Raw genomic sequence first — 20636 nt, 5'->3', positions numbered from 1 at the left:
GATCTCTTACTAGTCCTCTACATGTATTGGTTAAAATATTACTCTCACTATATCGATTTCAACCATTATAGAAATATAGAGATATAGGAAAGTATATGAAAAGTATATAGAAACAAGTATATAGTATATAAGAAGTCAATTGTATATATATTGTAAATTGTAGCTATCTGCCTTAAGAACATCTGTATACTCTATACAGACAGAAATAAATGTATGAAATGCATGCACATGGTTGGATAATCTACCAACATGAGCAGAAAGCAAGATAATCTAGCATCATAGGTCATAATCCCGGGGGGGAGGTACTTCCTTATATGGGCTATATAGGTATGTGCGGCCCCAAAGGGTGTGGTTTCCAGCTGTTTTGGTCATAAATAGGATATCGCTTTTAGTCGATTTTGGCCATTTTGATCATAAATAGGGTATGGTTTTTGCACTCTAGCCTTGATATGGGTATGTTTTTAGAAAAAGCCACTTTTTCTTCATTATCAAAAAGAAAATCATCAAAAGCCCTTCACAAATTATGTTTACAGTAAATTAACATTGGTCTGAACTAGGGAACTAATTATAACACAGGTCTGAAACAGGGTTTTGATTTAAGGTCTGCTCATAAATAGGGTTTCGAATTTTTGGTCAGGTCATAAACAGGGTAGGAAATAAGCAGATGTTGGTCATAAATAGGGTTAGGGTTTTGGGAAGCGGGCCTCGCATCCCCACCCAATTTTTCTGAGGGGTCATAATCAACAAAGAGGGCTAGTTATCTATCCACCTCAGTCTTCCTGAGATCTAAATATGTTACCTCTGTTTACTAGGGAGCTGCTCTCATTGCTAGACATGTCCTTCCTGACCACCGGAGGACTTTCCCCACTGCTGGATTCAGCACTGGCTGGTGAAGCTTTGGGCCTGGCAGGAGGTTTATCTGGTTTATTTGGCTCTTGATCTTCCTATACAAAGAAACTTTTATTAGATCTAAATCTTGTCTAAAACTATGTTTTCTTCTTTTTACTTTTGTTCAATGCATTATCCCATCTTTTGTACATGCTGTGTAAACTCTTTCCTACTGATTGCAATCAATATTGAAAAACCCTACATATAAACACTTTGAGCAAGAGGTCAATGTTACTTTTGCAACATAATGGGTTGTAGACAATGCTGCAATAACCTGAAGCAAACATTTTTTGTTTTACCTGTATAGTTATTACTAATTGATGAGGGTCAGCCTACAATGAGAGACATTGTATATCTTGGTTCCTGATAGTACTGCTGTAATGCAGGGAAGGGTCATCCTGGATAAATATTTATTTATTGTAATAAATTTATGCTATTAGCCATTTCGGTTGAAAAAAATCTAGAAAATGTCAGTGATTTGCAAGTAGTTGACAATTATTATTGGTCAATGAGAATCAGTTCTTAATAGCTGGGTTCAAATAAATGCTTGATTTCAAATATGCACTGGTACCTTCAATAAAAACCTGGAGCATTTATTTCAAACTCAGTCTTGTAGACCTTTTGTTTAGTTATATCTGACATCTTTTTAGGATTCAGTATTATTATTTAAAAGAATATAGTAAACAGTTAAAGAAAACTGGTTTTCAAGTTTTTGCTCACCACCATTGCCATGGCACAAGAGATTAAGGTGGGTGGTTCTGTATTTCCTACTGTAATGATATCTTGTATTCCTTCTGTAACATTCCTTTGTAAGTGCAGCCATGTTTAGAACAGCTAAGAGGTTTACCTCTGGTAGGTTGCACAGTTAAATGTAAATGGCCATGAATATTTTGTTCACTTTATCATCAAAAATAATTAGAGTAAACATGTTTATATTAGTAAAGAAACACCTTTCCCCCACATACATTAATGACTACACTTATAACTTATGAACAATAATTTAATTATTGTTCACAAGCATGTTCATTGTTTGTTTCCAAATATATGCCATTCATGCCTTTTTAATTTATGCAGTTTTATGGCGCTTGCATCAAATCTTTAAAATAACACCAACACCTGGACAGATATACATGTATGTTTTTATTACATAATTATTGAATGTATGCGGGCAATTTTGAAAACATGGACATCCCAAGACATAAGGTGCATTCTTTTGAGGTGATCTTGATTAGGATTAGTGATCCAAGATCACTCAGATCATGATACATCAAAGGAATCCAGAGATAATCCCACTCTGGTCACAGATTAATCAGCTCCTTTAATGCACCAAGATTAAAGTGATTTTCGATCACTGATCCTGATCCAGATCACCCCAAAGGAATGCACCCGTAGCTAGTTTTGATTAAAGAAAAGCATTCGATGGCTTGATTTTTGCCATGTTTTCATGAGAGAGGTTAATACTACAGTTACTACTCTGAGTAACCTTGGTTTGGTTACTCAACTGCAGTTACATTGTATTAGTAAAGTGGTTAAATAACTTAAGTTGTTTCTCTGTTTCATTTTACCACTGTCACAGTGTTCTCCCAAAGCACTGATGACTGGCAAAAAACACTGACAACTAAACTAGTTCTGAGCGTGCCAGCAAATCATAAGAAAGCTGTGATTTTTCAAGGAAAAAGAGTAAATGTATTAGAGTCTTAAAGTTTTATAAGTTGTGTATACTTTTCAGTTACTATTCCACAGTGAAAACCATTTCAAATTTGCCTGAAAAATTAGAAAAAATACAGAAACAAAGCAAAAATCATGAATGAGCAAACTATTCTCAGCTCACTACAGGTCAGCAATTTATACTTATGCAAGACTATACATAATATGTTAATCACTTAAGAAATGCTTTTCTCATGGTGGCAACCCAAATTTCAAGATTAACTTCTGTTATGGTCTTCAGCTATGCACATTTCTAAAGATATGATGATTTTGACATTAAGTAAATGCTTCATGTGCGGCTCATAAAATCCCAAATTACAGGACTGACCTCTTTTTTGAATTAGATGGTGCTGTGCTGCTTACGACACAAAACCCTTGATTTACTTCAAATTCTCGGGAGAATGCATGTTGTTTGAAAAGTTTTAAAGTGTAAGGACTTAGGAGGGGGGCATAGGGGCCTATTAGAAACCAAAAAACCACACAAAAAATCGCTGAAAACCACAAAACCACATTAAATTTTGTCCAAAACTGAAAACTGAATCTCTTTCTGTTATTTAATTTTTGTAAGTCTAAACTTGTTTTACTTTCAAAGTTCTTTCAGTGTATCCCCTCATTAGTGCAGAACTCATCATAATCTAAAAATTTGCTTTATCTTTTTGTAAATTGGCTCCAGACCTATAGCAATGTGAAACTAGAAAAAAAGCACAATAACATGATTTAGGTGATTTTTGTTTAAAAGAAACACCACATTCTGAAGCTGCTTTTTAATTGCCATTGTGTAGGCACAATGGCAGCCATGCACATTTTACAACCAAACTACTTTATTTTACAACCAAACAGTCTCTCCTTTGCTTTTATTGCCCATGAACAGAGTGAGTGACCACAATGTTATTCCGACGACAAAAAGGGGGCACAACTTGCAATCTGGTCCACAGTCTAAGGTCAAAGTCCACACGATATTATCCCAGCCATGTAATATTTAAGAAATAGTCTTTTGCTTTGATGTTATCTTTAGCTTTTCATACTGGTAGCCTGCTTGGCAGCCGTTACGACCCAAACAACGGCTGGTCCCTTGGAATTACAGTTTTAGCGGGACTCCAGGGTGTAACTTCCTTGACAAAACCAGAAAAACCACAAAATACATTGGACAGAAAAATCTGAAAAACCGCCATCAAGGTTGACAAAAACCGAAAACCAAAGACTGAATTGGAGAAAACCTGCAAACCGCACATGACACCAAAACCGAAAAACCACAGCTTTTAAAAATGTAAAAACCGAAAAACCCAGGCAAAAAACCAAACATTGGCCAAATCCACAAAACTGAAAATCCCAACACCCCCCCTCTGTAAGTGGATGGAGGTTTGACCTTAACTTTTTAAGTATAGTTTTGTGTTTGACTTCCTTCCTTAGCTTCTATAGACAAAAACGATCATACTTTATCTTGGATGCAACAAGAAACTATCATCAATATATACTTCTCAAACCTCTGCTTGCACTGGTTTTACTCAGTTGACCCTACTTTTATTACAGTTATTTATAATTTATGCAATTAAGGTCATTCCTCACATTTGCATCGCGGATCCTTACTGCGCATAATTTATGGCCTCATTAGCACGCACTTGTGCATGCGCATAGTGAAAACATGACGGATTTGCCTTGATGTTGAGCTCTGTCAGTTGAAAAATGGCTCTAGCTCACCAATGAGCACCAGCAACCCAATTTTTTTCCAGTAATTGTAATCAACTAATCATAAGCTTTGCGTGAGAAAAGACTGATCTAATTTCTATTGCTGAAAATTGAATAAATAAGAAAAATAGCAGATACACTGTGGCCTTTTCTATTTTGCAGTCGGTAACCACGTCAAGAAATTTGGTTCAAATTTTTAATCAAGGATTTAGCTTTCTGTCTGAATCAAACTTAAAATGTTTAGTTCTGTCCACCACAATGTATTGACTGTAGTTTAATGCGTGTTCTTATGAGTCTGGGCTCACAAAGATTTTACAATTACTGGGAATGCGTTTTTATAATAAGCATTAAATAATACCAAAATGGGGCATTTTCAATGCCTCACTGCTCCTTAATGAGCATGGGCACCCCCCCTTTTTTATTTCAAAGTTGAAGTTGTCATATGACAAACATTCAGTGGACAAAGTTTGAACAAAAATCTAATGTCACTTTTATTTCAGAGGAATTACCTTAAGTGTTGGTGAAATCAAATTTTTCTTAAGCCAACAGCTCCTCTAGAAATAGGTTACTTTCAAGTTATATATCAAAACGCAGCTTCCTAGCGAGACCTGGAGGGCACAAAGAAAGGTAACAAAGTGAAAATGTTTATTCCTTTCTTTCGTTTCTGATCACGCTGAATTTTAATGTACTGAAAGTGGCCTACTGTCCGAATAATGCCAAACAATGAATTTGAAAAACGTTTTATTTACCATATTCCTGGGTAGCATTCACAGTTATCAGGCATTGAGTCAAACAGAATTCACAAGACACTCAAACAAAACTTGTTTCAACTCGCTTAGAATATTAAATGACATTAAGCTTAATGTTTCCTTTCACAACTTGACACGCAAGCTTACAAATTGTCCAGCCATTTTGAAATGTAGCCTGAAAATTTAGTGTCGGAGTATCGAGAAGATTTCTCTTAATTTTAAAAGCGTTTCTGAATTTTCTGAATTACTTACCTGTCCTGCCGAGTTTTGTCCTGTTTGGTCGCATGTCTGATCCTCCATTTCACCCGCCACAATATCATCCTCTCTTTCCGCCATGATCTGATTTCTCAGCTGATCGGTAGAATCGGAAGTCTATTCATAACAAATCCAGTCCCTCGCCAACAAAAATGTGTCACGGTGTCATTTGGGGTGCTAATTTTCCGTTGATCTGATAGCGATATCTCCACGTCACGGCAGCGCATTAGTTGTGCAATTTTCATCGCTTCGCTTTTTGTAGCGTTTGCAGTCTCCGAGGCGTGGTTCTTCTTTGTAAACTGAGACGGCATACCCAGGTCAAGGCTCAGTCCGAATCATTTTCTGCTCGTTGCTTATTTTTCTCGTTTTGTGAGCGAGTAAACCGAGACCTCTCCATGTGGCCACCGTGATTTTAAAATATCAAGCCTTTGTTAAAAGGATTTCGGGAGGCTTTCATTTCGGAATTTTTATTCCATGTAATGTACGCTAAGAGAAAAAAAATCTAGTAAATGTGAATCACAAGACAAAATACATCTGGACAAAGCAAGGAAAAATTATAACAACAACAAAAAAAAAACGGACAAAAGAAAACTTTTATTTGCTTAATTCCCTGAGTTTTGAGGAACAGAATGTCTGAGCAATAGCGCTTTATTACGTTCGTTTGATCTAGAGCTTTTGAAACTCGAATAATCGATGCAGGAGTGGTGTAACGCGTATAGCGTGGGGAATGTCACATTTTTTTTTTTATACGGAATCTGTTATCGGCACAAAAAGCAGTTTTACTTAATTCTCAGTCAAAGTTGATATCGGTCCAAGACCCTTTTCTACAAGAAATTTGGGAAATATGGTCAGAGGTTAACTTTGATGATAAAATCGAAACTGAGCAGCAATTTCTTGGACAACACATATGGCATAATTCGCTAATTAGGAACGAAAACAGACCGGTCTTCTACAAACATCTTTTCCTGCATGGAATCACTAAGGTAGCCCAGTTAATGACGGACTCGCGCAGTTTTCTCCCCCTTGCAGATTTTATCAGCACTTACAATATACGAATACAACCCATTAAGTATTTCGGCCTTATTTCTGCCCTTCGGCACCATTATAACACTAACTTTCTTGGTAAAGAACCTAGTAGCACAGACACTCCCGATACCTTCTGCGAGACTTTTATTAAGAACGATAAAGCGAACAGAGTTGTATACCAGAAGCTCCTCTCTTTCAAAAGCACCGTTCCTTTTAAAAGCCAAGAGAAATGGAATGACAGCATTAAATCTGATGAAAGATGTTCTGCTGACTGGACTAGCGCCTACTGTCTGGCAGCTAGGTGCACAAAAAGCACAAAACTCGTAAACTTTCAATTCAGATTCCTTCATCGTATTTTACCAACGAACCTTTTCATAACAAAAATTGATATAAAGCAGGACCCGAACTGTTCCTTTTGTACCAACCATCCCGAAAACCTGATCCAGCTCTTCTGGAACTGTACAATAGTAGCCACCTTTTGGGAAAATTTGACTGAAAAACTTAAGCAGGTCAATCTAATGACGATAGACTATTCAAAAGACACCGCCATACATCTTGGTCTGAGACCGGACACCTCTAAGTTTTCACTTCAACTAAATTTCTGCTTTCTTCTGGCAAGATATTATATATGGCGCTGCAGGGTCAACAAGAAGATCCCGATTTTAACAACTTTTCTTGTGTCCCTGAAATCGCAGTTCGCATAGAGTCCAACAACCTCGATGCAGTTTCTAAGAAATGGAATCCTTTACTTGCACTTCTCAACATCACGGTACCATAAAAGCCATCTATCTACTTTCTGCAAGCGAACCAAGGCCAAAGTGCAATTGAGAGTTAGACATACCACCAACATTTTAAATTTAAATTACTTATCTCGGAAATCTTTCTGCGCTGCTTATTTCTTAATTGTATTTATGATTAAGTATTAATTATTAGTAATTGTTGTTAATAAAATTACTATATCAAGTACGTAGTTATTGGATAGTAATATTTAAAAAACTAAAAACCGGGCAGAGGAGTCGCCTTTCTTTTTTTTCTTTCTTTTTATTTATTTATTGTTACCACTAGTTTTATCGTTTGTTGTTAAACCTGCTTTAGGTATTTTAATGTAAGTAATTATGTAGCTTTTTTGTATGTTATTCTGTATGTGAACAAATAAATAAATAAATAAATAAAAATTCTCATTTTAATAAAATGAGATAACGATTAATTTGTACGTCTCGGTTTTAAACTTGCTAACGCTTCTTGTTTCCTTCCGGGAGACTTAACCCAGATTGCGTACCGCGCTCCTTCGTTCAGTGAAACGAGCATTAAGCGGACCCCATATTAAGGGGACACCCTCTATTAAGCGGACATCAGCTTGAGTCCCAAAATTTTCATTGTGCATTTAATGTAAAATAAACCTACATTCATCGGACACCTCTGTTAAGCGGACGCGGACACCATATTATGCCATTTTGTTGCATAAAACCGGCAATAAGCGGACACTTCAAGGGCTTTTTATTTCTGAAAGCTCAGCTCAGACTCCTTTAACATTGTTCAGCGATGTCGTTTTAAAGCTAAAAAGTTTATTCCAGATTGATGCATTGACTTACTGGACATTGTGTTATGAGCAGTCTTTGATCTTACACTGTGTTCCACTGAGTTACAAAGGGTTAATAATAAACTATTATTGCACAATATATTAGAACCTGCTTAGAGCGGATACCCTGTATTAAGCGGACACTAGTGAGGGTCCCAACGGTGTCCGCTTAATACAGGTTTCACTCTATTATTTACGGAATCAGCATACATTCACTAATTCAGCTTGGTTCATAAGTATGCAAAAACTTGAAATCCTATTCGGATATCACGCGACTTCTATAAAGTTCTTGTCGATACAACGCTTACATGGTAAAAATACTTTGTTTCACATTTCTATTTTAGCAGCTTCCTCGAAAAAAATGCAAACCAAGACAAAGATATATTCATTTGCATGAAAGTGTGAACACGTCACTAAAAAAAAAATGATCTACATCAGCATCATGATTCGCCATCAATCACTTGAAGTCTGGTACACCAGTTACCCGAACTTTCGCGAGCGAAGTACAGCACAGCTGGTATCATTTTATCGAGTTACGAAAATGTTTTCAATAAGTATGGACGAGTTCCTCAGAAAAAGGAAGTCCATGTGTAAAGTTTCCTCTGTATTCATTTTTTGACAACTTCAGTGATAAACAACACCAGCTATAGAATATATGCCCTTCATGAACTCTTTTCGGAGCCGCCCATTTCCGGCCCCTTACAAACGTTGGAGCCTCACTTCAAAGTAAGTAATGCAGGTACAAATGAATAAACTCAGCCTTCCGTAGGGGAGAGGTGGGAAAGAACTTACCTTTGTCTTGGAATGTAGCTAAAAATGTTGTTACGTTTACATTGATCCACGTATGATGTAACAGAAGCTAAGTGTTCTGATTACTGTTAACAAATTGATTGATTGAACCAAAACTAGATTATCGAGCTTGTACAGCTCTAAGACTATTTGCAATGTATTGTATTGTGTCGCACTTGACCATAATTAGTCTTAAAATCAGCCGTCGTGAGTCTTTATTTTTTTAGCCGACTTGGAGTAAGCAATGAACAACGAAAATAAAAATAACAGCGGTCAAGAAATAATGCGAGTGGTTATAATTTACTTTTGCAAACGTTGTATGATATTTTCAGTGCCAAGTCACAACTCAATCGTATAAAACTTAATTATGAATAGAGTGTGTAACTTCCGAGGCAATAGGTATTCACCGAGGATATATGCTGAGCTTGTAAATTACCACCAGTGGTTTAAAATGCTCCCATATATCACCTATTCAGTTCTCTGGGGGAAAACAGCGGCGTCCTAAGCATGCGCATAAACGTTAGCTTGAATTCTCTATTCTCTCGCCTTGGTGCAACCCTTATATATGACGAGCAAGGGAGAGTTCATGGACTTAGCTAAGCTTCATTAAACACACCAAAAAGAGATAAACAAAAAGTAAAATAAAACAACAACAACAAAATCAAAACCAAAAAAAACATACAGCAAAAAAACATACAGCAAAACAAAACAAAACGACAACTACAACAACAAAACTCGCCTAATCGACGGGCGTGGTTCAACTTTAATTTAAAGTCCAGGGATTGAAATTGTCCACAACGTGAAAAAGCGACGCAAACGAAGGTTCGGGGGCAGTTGTTAAGTTCCGTACCTTGGTCGACCGATAAAGTCCCAAGCCACGTTTCATTCTACGGCCAGTGAACCAGTCCTTAGTACAACCCTATATGTGAGTAAGTATGATCACTACAAGGTAAGGGTACTGTCCATGATCTAGGTATCACGACCGCACACACTGTAGCTAAGGGAGGGGACGGAGAGGATAACTGGTCCCCAGTGATTTTGATGGGCTCGAAATTATGCGAAGCCAGCTTTTTGAACTTTTCACAGAATACGACAATGGACATGCCTGGAAAGTTGCCTTTTAACTCGCAGGCAACTCAACCAGTACAGTTAGGAAAAAATCTGTTACCTTCATGAAGCTTTTGTCGACTCATTTTAAGTATCCACGACACTTTACTCCGGTTGCTTTTTATTTTTACAGCTTATATTATTTGTTACTTTACATCTGTCCCAAGTGAAGGGTTTAGGGTTATACATTATAAATAAATTGCAGCAATCTCCTTTTCGTAAATGTTCTTTTTTTGTTGTTCCACATTTCCGAGTGACTTATCTGAACTACAAACCTTAATAACACACTTTTATATTAAAGTAGCATAGGGTGGATTCCACTCAAGTGAATAAATACCGACTACTACAGACCTCCCGACTGACATAACTACAACCTTTTTGATAATCACTGTGGGTAGTGTTATTGTTCGATCAATATTTCGGACGCTTCGAATATTTCGGACGCTTTAAAAAATTTCGGACGCTTAATTAAGCGTCCGAAGTTTTTTAAAGCGTCAGAAATGTTTCCAGTACAATATAAAGCTCTGAAGTAGCTCCAAAGCTCTTAGTTTCCTTTATGCCAGGCTTTATGGAGCGAACTCAAGTAGAGACACTGCTTGAGATATGTAATGCCTTGATAGATTTTGTGTTATTTTCTCGTCGGTGTATCTTTAAAACCTTGGGGGTGCATTCAAACATCGTTTTCACGGATGTTATTTCAGTCTAATTCGTGTTTTTTAGCCGTAAGTTTGCTTAAGCTATGCGTCCGAAATATTATGTCCGAAATTTTTTGCAAGTAATGTATCCTTTTATGTGCCCTTTGGCTGGACTCCGCTCCCCACCCTCGAAAAACTGCGTTGCCACGGCCTTGAGGCTTGTTATAAAGGGCTATTACAAAAGTTACAAGTTTTTGTAACAATGCTTTCTATAACCGGGGGTGGGAATACTTACTACGACAAAGAAAACATTCAATACCTCCCTCACTAACAAACCCTCTATATTCTAGAACCTGTTAAACATAAATAATTGAGTGGATAAGGCGGATACTGACAACCGTAAATGCTGCTTTTGGCCTTTAAATCTATTAATGGTATTGGCCCTCCTTATTTAAGCGAACCATTACAACCATACGTTCCTCCTAGATCATTACGCTGGTTCAATAAATCCCAACTTGTTACCCCTAAATGAAATCTTAGGACGCACGGACACTGCATTTTCATATACTGCTCCAGTTTTTTGGAACTCACTACCAGAGAATATAAGAAACTGTAGGTCGTTAGCGACATTTAAATCTAAGCTAAATACTTTTCTTTTTAAAAATTGTTATTAGGAATTCCTTAACTTCATGATTTGATTATTTACTTTTCATCTTTTTATTATTTTAATTATTTACTTATTATTTTATTAGGAAATTGTACAGCGCTGCTGGATGGTTTGGGAGCATGCGCTATATAAAATAATAATAATAACAATAACAACAACAACCATAGCAATAACAATAACAATGACAGTAACAATAAAAATCGTATCTATAACAAAATTCTCGATCGTGATTGGTTCTCCGCGCGCCTATTTGTCACGTAATCGGCGCGCGATCACGTGGGTGTCCAATTACAGGTATCCAATTTGAACTCTTTGTAATTGGACACCTGTAATTGGATACCCATGTGATTCGCACGTCAATTACGCGCGCTTTAATGGCTTCCTTCGCACTGTTTTCTACAGTTTTCAAAGTATTTGAAAAGCGTTACAGCCGTCTTCACTCAAAAGAAGTTCTTAAAAGACATTTTTAATTCTTAAATTTGTTATAGATACCTCCGTAATTTCAAATCGGCTTCGCGCTTCACGCTCGTCCGATTTTGAAATTGCTCGCGTGATTACTCCCTGAATTGTTCTCCACTCGGTCCAATTACTATTGCTAATAATAATAATAACAATAGTAATAATAATAATATTATTATTATTATCAAGAGAGGATGAAGAGTAAGAGAGTTAATCCTTCTACTTGACTTTTTCCCAAGCTAATCATTCTTAAGTTATTTTTAGATCACTCCTTTCTTCCCAGGAGAGAGTAGAAATTTCCACTATTGTGACGCAGAACTGAATTTGCTCACGTGGACAGCACGAAAACAACCAGGCAAAGTGCTTGATAACACTATCCGCGGAAGAACTGGGTACTATGTCTTCGATGTCTATGTATATTACCCTGAGAATAAGGTCTATTACCTGCCCTTCATCCTCCTTTGCAACCATACATGTATTATACACCTGCTGAGTGCAGCAGGTCAAACTATACCCTGCCTGGAGGTACGTCCCTGTATGGGCCATATAACGGAGTTCCCGGGCGTTCTACATTTGTAACTCACAGATATTCTCAGAAAACCTTTCGCATATTTTCGCACTAAACAGTTATTTTTGTTAATATTATTATTATTATTATTACTATTATTATTTATTATTATTATTATTATTATTAGTAGTAGTAGTAGTGGTAGTGGTAGTGGTAGTGGCAGTGGCAGTGGCAGTGGCAGTGGTAGTGGTAGTGGTAGTGGTAGTGGTAGTGGTAGTGGTAGTGGTAGTGGTAGTGGTAGTGGTAGTGGTAGTGGTAGTGGCAGTGGCAGTGGTAGTGGTAGTGGTAGTGGTAGTGGTAGTGGTAGTGGTAGTGGTAGTGGTAGTGGTAGTGGTAGTAGTAGTAGTATTATTATTATTCAATTTATGCAATTATTAACTTTACTCTCTCTTGATCTACCAACGGGTCACCGATAAGATGTGTTCAATAGTAGTGAATCCATATCTCTGCGGCGCTCTGGATGAAGCGACATCTTTTCCTCGCAATTTTGAGTTCACGAGGTATTCTTTGCCCATTTTCTCTTGACACCATGTAAGCACCTTGTCAATATTCGGCGTTCTAACACCCACAATTTCTGCAATACCCCGAATGACTACCAGGCCGTAGGGAACATTCTCGGTCATGTAACGGTGCGTGAAATCTGGCACGAATTTGCCGTCTTCAGTTGTCTTAACTGGATGCTTTATCCCTTGACAAGCAGCATTGGTCTGTATTGCCTTGTGAAGGGTCGACTTATTTGAGATGTCATGAGAATAACGTTGCACAAGCCATAGATGAATGTGTACAACCTGAAGAAAAGAGTTTATGTCAAGAAAAACGAGAACACATACCATCAAGCTAAATACACAAAAACATTAAGTCCATTCAGAAACAAGTGAGGAACAAAATAAAAGGCGGAGAGGCTGAAATTTATAAGAGAACGGCAAATGTAGAAATTTCACGAACCGTAGTAGTCCGTGTAGGCCTGTCACTCCAATTTAACAAACTGTTTTTTCTCGAGTCTGACGTCACGTGGCTTAAAGACAAAACGTGCAAATCGCTGAAGCAACCTCTAAACAAGGCTTGTACAGACGTCACTCACCATACTTTGTTCAGTGATGAAACAAAACTAGTCATTACAACGTCACGGACCAAGGGCAGACTTATACACCTCTACCCACAAATACAGTGTGCTGATCTCGAACCGTCTGGTTGAGAGCTCAGTAAACACACAAACTACTCTACAGTATGAGTATGAACGTTAGTCGGTTGGTCGGAAGTAGATAGTTAGATAAACCTTCCTCTCCGTGTGTCTGTCTGTCTGTCCTATCAGTCAGGATGTTTGCCTTTCCCCTGCCTGTCTGTCGGTGACAGCTGATCCCGCCCTATAGTCGAAGATGAATTCAATTGTTTTTCCTCCCTTCCCAGCACTATTGTTCAACTTCTTATCTCGCTTACTGTGCTTGTAGTACAAAATCCTGACGATGAGAAAAAAAAAATAAAGATTAGTTACTTTTTATCAATTTAAAACTCTTACATGAGACATATTAGCTTCAGTATTCAACTCAATGAGCTTGGCAATTTCCACAATCTCATCTGATATGCTGGACAGCAGGTCCGCTGCTGGCTCAGTCAGGCCATTGCAGAACAGAGGTGGTTCATCCACTGGTTTCCCTTGCCACCCCTCCCATTGACCATAGAGTATTGACGTGTGCAGGTAGGCATTGACGCTCATCAACTGAACACCCAATAAGTGACCAGAGACGTTAAGTTCAGGGAGGGGTCCTAGGAGAGATTGTAGTGTGGAAACTGGGTCTTTCTTGGGAGCAACATCCTTTCCTTGCTGTGAATAAGCACAAACAAAAAGTTAGGAAGGTCTCGCAGGGCCGCGAGAGACTAGCGGGATGGTCTTCGAATCTGGATATTCTCGGAAGAACAAAACCAACTGTTTGTCAAGGGCTCAGTAATTAATATTTTGTTGTATAGCTGGGTTTAATGTAAAGTAATGAGGCAAGAAGAATTAACCTCAAGTTAAAGTAACCTCATATTAGTGGGATAGCGGGCGACATTTACATTTTTTTTTCGCAGAGTGGATAGCGTAGCGAGTGGATAACGGCTACGCTATCCACCGATAACAACGCTATCCAACGGAAAAGTGTTGGTGAAACAAACAACACTATCCACTGGATAGCGATTCAACCAGTGGATAGTGTTACCTACACTTTGAAACCCTCGGTTTCCGAGTTTCCGAGTTTTGGGTTCCGATTGGTTTTCTTATTCACACTCATTTTCCCGCACTTTGCAACGGATAGATGCACTTACTCCGAGTTGTAATGAACTCAACGAATTGTCAACCGCTCTATCCACCAACTTGCTAGTACGAATAGGAAACTATTATGTATCGATATCAAATGCAGTATCTAACACAAACAGTTATTTTAAAGAAAACCAAGATACCCACTGGTACATGAATTGCAAAAAATTTTGGAGGATTGTAATTTCGGACCAAAAAAGTAGTCCGAAAACAAAACAGTCTGAAATTAAGCGTCCGAAATTTTTTAAAGCGTCCGAAATATTTCCAGTACAGTATAAAGCTCTGAAGTAGTTCCACGGCTCTTAGTTTCCTTTATGCCAGGCTTTATGGAGCGAACTTTAGTTGAGACACCGCTTAACATACCTAATGCCTTGATAGAATTTGTGTTATTTTCTCGTCGGTGTATCCGTAAAACCTTAGGGTGCATTCAAACATCGTTTTCACGGATGTTGTCTCAGTCTAATTCGCAGTTTGTAGCCGTAAATTTACTTAAACTATGTTTCAGCAAAGTATCTGACATTGTCGTCCGAAATTCGTCTGAAATAAGATAAAAAGTGTCCGAAAATAAAACGTCTGAAATAACTGAGACGTCCGAAATTTTTTGCAAGTAGAGTATTCTTTTAATATGTGCCCTTTGGCTGCATTTCCAAGTTGCCACCCCGCTCTTCACCATCGAAAAACTGCGTTGCTACGGCCTTTAGGCTGGCTATAAAGAGCTAATACAAAAGGTTACAAGTTAGTGGAACAATCTCTTCTATGTTCAATTAGCGTTAACCGGGGGTGAATATACTTACCACGACAAAAACAACATTCAATGCCTACACCACCAACAAACCCTCTATATTCTCGAACCTGCTTAAGATAAAGAACTGAGTGGATATGACGGACACTGACAACCATCAAGAGAGGATGAAGAGTAAGAGAATTAATCCTCCTAATAGGGTTTTTCCCAAGGTTAACCTTCTCCATTTATTTTTAGATCACTCCTGCCTTCCCAGGAGAGAGTAGAAATTTCCACTCTTGTGACGAGGAACTGAATTTGCTCATGTAGACCGCGAAACGAATTTACACCCATTTTCATCCTCCACGAAAGCAACAAGGCAAAATGCTTGGTAATACTATCCGCGGAAGAACTGGGTACCATGTCTATGAAATAGAGATTACCCTGGGAATAAGGTCTATTATTATCACTTTGTCGGGCATTGTGGCACATTATGTGGGCTAAAATGGAGAATTTGGCAGGTTATAATGTATTTTAGCTCTCTGAAATATTATTTCAGAGAGCTAAAATACATGAAAAGTGAGAATCAAACAATCGTACGAAGTAAGCAGGCAATCCAAATCCAGAAGCCAATACAATGTTCGCGCCGTTTTCTTGCGGCGTTAGTGAGAGAAATGACGTCGCCATTTTTATGCCCAAATCATGGGTGGAAAAACAGAAAACAACGAAGAAAATCTAAATTCTCAGTCTTTCCAACAAGTGGAAGAAGATCTACAAAAGACAGAGGCTGATTCCGTGCCAGAAAACACCGGAAAACAGACCTCTTGGGGTTTGAAGAAGTTTACTCAGTGGCTAGAGAAGCGAAAAATAAGCTGTGATCTTCACATTGTGAACCCTGCTGAACTGAACGGAAAGTTTTGAAGAGGTGAAAACAAACAAGAAAACAGATCTCACCCAGGGTGCCTTGACTTGTATACGAGCTGCTATTCACCGTACAATTACGGGACAGCCTATTTCAAGGTCGATAAACATCCTGAAAGATGTCGAGTTCACACAAGCGAACAAGTTGTTTAAATTCGTTTTTAAATCATATTACAAGCGCGGGAACCCTTAACCACAACACAAGAATCCAATTGCAGCTGGGGATATGGAGAAACTGAATTTATATTTTTCGATTGACTGTCCAGAAAATCTCCAAGAATTTGTGTGGTTCAACCTTTGTTATAATTTGGGCCGGAGAGGAAGGGAAGTTTGGCGCGAACTTACAAAGAACTATCTCGAGTTCAAGAACGACGATCAAGACAAAGAAACATACTGAGCAAACCAAGAACAATCAAGGTGGTTCTAAACAGAAAGATGAAGATTACACTGATGTGAGAATGTATGGGATACCTGGTTCGTGGATGGTTCCCATCTCATCGCTGAAATTGATGCTGAGTACACTTCACTCTGATTGTGAAGCCCTGTTTCAGACTCCGTTGACAGTTCTCCAATGCAAGATCATATATTTGAACTGCGGAGAAACATATGAAGACACGATTGATCATCTCAGTTTTACACAACTTAAGCAGTTGTGAAATCAAAGCCTGAAAAAACATTCAGGCCTAAACGGGATTCAAACCCATGACCTCTGCGATACCGGTGCAGTGCTCTACCAACTGAGCTATCAAGCTAACTGGGAGCTGGTCACGTTGTGAGCTCCTAATATACACGTAGATGATGAGTAATTCAAGTGAATATATGAAGGATCATATAGGCAAGGCGGCAGAGTGTTGGTACAAGAACGAGCCCTTGCGAAAGAGGTCCACTGCCCAACTTGTGCCCAAAAAGACTGGACTTTCCCAGGTCCACTCGGCATTTTGCGTAAGGGCGTCTACTATAGCACTCTTAACAAAGGCGGGTTGAAGCAAAGCAATTTGCGCCATTACGAGGCATAAAAACGAACAAAGCTTGACATCCTATATAAAGGATAGCTCAGCCTCACGGAAACGTGCTTGTTCAGACATTCCTAGTCGTCCGTTTTTTTCAAGAGAAGCTTCTGATGTAAATACCGCGTGTAGTAGCTGCATGGGCGGTGGCCAACTGCAGTTTTGCGGCTTCAAGCCAAAAGCACTCAGTTCAGCCAATAACGCCAATCTGGCAAGATTTTGTAATTTCTAGCCAGCTTCGCTTGATGTATTCTGTATTTTCATTGAGGGAAATAAAAGCCATTCAGCTAGTAAACGCTCGCGTGATAGTTCAGACTGTTTTGCTGTGATTCTTTTTTTCAGGTTTTATTTTGTCAATGCCCTCCAAAGAGATAGTAATAGTAACAAAGTTGATGTTCTTGGCATAAATATGTTTCGGGATTTTCTGAGAGCTCGTTTTAACCCTGGCCTAGCGGTTCGGGCTTAAGAGGCCCTGCACCTAAGAAACGACCGATGATTTCCGGCTAAAAAATAAAATCGGCCGATTTTTATCTCTCAAGTAGAGGTTACCGAATACTATTTAAAAATGAATTTCTTTTGTTTCAGTTTCGCTTTAAACCAAAAATATCGAGCCGCAAAGTGTTTCCGTCTGAAAGCAGCAAAATCAGGCCGAAAAAAGCCCCCGCAAAAAACTGTTCAGAAATTACTACCGCAACGCAAAATAATGAGAAAACTACACAGTGTTGAAGAAAAAGGCCTTTTAATGCAATATCATTCGATAAACATCAAAAAACTGCCGAAGCGATCAACAAATAAAGTTTCAAATATTGCATACTAAATTAGATGGAGCGTTGGAGCTGATTTTAAAATAATTATTTCTCAAAAGTTCAACGCTTTTGAAAGCAATCACAGTGATGAATGAGACATTGGAGGGATACAAATCACGTTTCTGGAAAAACATTTTTCGGCCAAAGTATATTGACCTTGTACAAAGCGTTCAAAGTTACCGTTTTTACCGTTATCCTGCTACTTCGGCGAAACGCTTCTCTTTTGCCAATACGGCCGTGGATAGCGTGGTAAACGCCACTTTAAACCTTGCTAGGCATTCAGAGACTATCCTGAGTAGAAGGATGTAGAATTGAAAGAGAAAGGAAGATGAAAAATACACAGAAAAAGAAAATAACTCGAAATTACCATCTGCTAACGAAAGTTGAATCTGGAAAATGTCGTCGCGTGACAGCGGCCATTGACGTTATTTGTATCAATAGCGGTGGAATCAAAACGAATGCACAAATAGGAAAACAATTTTTCCCGGCCAGAAAACGTTTAGTGGAACAATGTTATGTTATTTTTCACAAATGATGGTCACTCAAAAAGAAAAACTTCCCCAACCGCCACACCGTTTTGGCCGCAGCGTGATCTGAGTTATGGGGTCACGACTGGATCTCTAGCCGCTGACCGCCCGAAGGACATTGCAGACTCGTTTTCCCACGCTCTTGCGACCTTTACGTGACCAATGACGTCACTGACCGCTGTCACGCGACGACATTTTCCAGATTCAACTTTCGTTAGCAGATGGTAATTTCGAGTTATTTTCTTTTTCTGCGTATTTTTCATCTTCCTTTCTCTCTTAATTCTACTTCCTTCTACTTAGGACGGTCTTTGAATGCCTAGCAAGGTTTGAAGTGGCGTTTAACACGCTATCCACGGCCGTATTGGCAAAAGAGAAGTGTTTCGCCGAAGTAGCAGGATAACGGTAAAAACGGTAACTTTGAACGCTTTGTACAAGGTCAATATACTTTGGCCGAAAAATGTTTTTCCAGAAACGTGATTTGTATCCCTCCAATGTCTCATTCATCACTGTGATTGCTTTCAAAAGCGTTGAACTTTTGAGAAATAATTATTTTAAAATCAGCTCCAACGCTCCATCTAATTTAGTATGCAATATTTGAAACTTTATTTGTTGATCGCTTCGGCAGTTTTTTGATGTTTATCGAATGATATTGCATTAAAAGGCCTTTTTCTTCAACACTGTGTAGTTTTCTCATTATTTTGCGTTGCGATAGTAATTTCTGAACAGTTTTTTGCGGGGGCTTATTTTCGGCCTGATTTTGCTGCTTTCAGACGGAAACACTTTGCGGCTCGATATTTTTGGTTTAAAGCGAAACTGAAACAAAAGAAACTCATTTTTAAATAGTATTCGGTAACCTCTACTTGAGAGATAAAAATCGGCTGATTTTATTTTTTAGCCGGAAATCATCGGTCGTTTCTTAGGTGCAGGGCCTCTTAAATGAGTCTGAGTCGAGCCAAAACATATCTATGCCCAAGGACATAAACTCTATTGTTTTGGTATCTAACCCTACCCCTTCATCCTCCCTTGCAACAATACATGTATTATACACCTGCTGAGAGCAGCGAGGCCAAACTATACCCTGCCTGGCGGTACGTCCCTTTAATTAAGGGAGTTCCCTGCTGTTTTACATTTGTAGCTAACAGATTTTCTCGGAAAACCGTTTGCATATTTTCGCACATAACAGTTGTTATTATGTAATTTATGTCATTATCAGCTTTACGCTCTCTTGATCTACCAACGGGCCAGCGACAAGTGAGATGCTTACCTTTATGGCTCCCAGTAGGGTATCCTTGGTGCCAAAAACGTCACAGGCAACAACAAACTCAGTGCTACGGCAGAGCCAAGGTGATGACTCAAAATTCATGATGGTACATTGTTGCAGTACATCACCCAGTGCTTCACGCACCTGGAACTCGAACCCTGGTTCCCCTGGTAGGCCGACTATTATTACGCCTGGTTTTATGTAAGGTCTCAGGGCATGAAGAAAATCTTCATGAGCAGTGGCAGGCAGCATAAAGACCACGATGTCAACATCTTGCATGGCATCCTCTGGGTTATGTGTTACTAGTGGAGGTCTAGATGTAATACAAGTTGGTTCTTCTCCATTCCGGTGAAAAGTCACCTTGAAGTCGTTCGTTAGCATATTCCAGCGGTCTGGGAGAACTCGAACTTCAGTACCTTTCACAGATGATGCAATACTGGCAAAAACGCGTGCTTCATTGCCCAAACCGCAAATCAACAGCTTTATACCTGTGCGAAGCCTGTTCTGAAAATTAAATTAGAGCTTATATAAATTTCTGAAGCATACCATCACTTGGAAAACAACTGAAATGAAAAATCAACCGGTATACCCACAAACTACCGGTATAAGCGAAGGGCAAAAAATATCAGTAGTAAAGCACGTTAATAGGGCACGTAGCCAATCAGAAGGCCGTGCATATCATTAAAAAAGGCTCTCGACCAATCAGAGGGCAGTATTTTCGATTTGCATAAACAAGATGGCGACCGGGTGTCAAACATGCGTCTGCAGTGACGTCACAGGTCAGCAGTCTTTTACATCCCAGGTCACGCGCGTGCCCAAATAAGGCGATAGACAGGAAGTGAGTTTTAACAATTGATTTTATTGATTTTACAGGAAGTTACATGGGTGTGTATCCGTATGGAAACGATTTGAAAGTGTTCGTGTCTACGACGCGTTTGTCGAAGACAAGTCCGTAGCGTTTGGTGTGTGTGATGACCTTGAGATG

The 20636-nt window shown here is 38.8% G+C and overlaps 2 protein-coding genes and 1 pseudogene across 3 annotated transcripts in view; 1 reads left to right on the top strand and 2 right to left on the bottom strand.

The window, feature by feature from the left end:
• Nucleotides 1-5423, bottom strand: part of LOC149110540 (tauropine dehydrogenase-like) — a 13066-nt gene extending 7643 nt beyond the window's left edge. The window contains exons 1-3 of one of the 2 annotated variants that reach the window (XM_089290890.1): nt 5283-5363; nt 4791-4889; nt 800-944 (exon numbers count right to left, since the gene is read on the bottom strand). In XM_089290890.1, coding sequence (XP_089147016.1) covers nt 800-836 — 37 coding nt within the window. In that variant the 5' untranslated portion in view covers nt 837-944; nt 4791-4889; nt 5283-5363. Of the gene's footprint in view, nt 1-799; nt 945-4790; nt 4890-5282 lie in introns of both variants that reach the window. The other variant, XM_089290889.1, reaches the window with a different exon arrangement.
• Nucleotides 5424-5437: 14 nt separating this feature from the next.
• On the top strand, nt 5438-7197 carry LOC149110539 (uncharacterized; annotated as a pseudogene).
• Nucleotides 7198-9890: 2693 nt separating this feature from the next.
• LOC110058537 (tauropine dehydrogenase-like) overlaps nt 9891-20636 on the bottom strand; it is a 53171-nt gene continuing 42425 nt past the window's right edge. The window contains exons 4-6 of the mRNA XM_089290812.1: nt 19655-20155; nt 13632-13937; nt 9891-12903 (exon numbers count right to left, since the gene is read on the bottom strand). Coding sequence (XP_089146938.1) covers nt 12511-12903; nt 13632-13937; nt 19655-20155 — 1200 coding nt within the window. The 3' untranslated portion in view covers nt 9891-12510. The remainder of the gene's footprint in view (nt 12904-13631; nt 13938-19654; nt 20156-20636) is intronic.

This window comes from Orbicella faveolata, unplaced genomic scaffold (assembly GCF_042242905.1).
Source record: "Orbicella faveolata isolate gen_17 unplaced genomic scaffold, um_ofav_v1 contig_24, whole genome shotgun sequence".
Lineage (NCBI taxonomy): Eukaryota > Metazoa > Cnidaria > Anthozoa > Scleractinia > Merulinidae > Orbicella > Orbicella faveolata.
The sequence above is the reverse complement of the archived record's forward strand: the minus strand, read 5'-3'. Positions and strand labels throughout refer to the sequence as shown.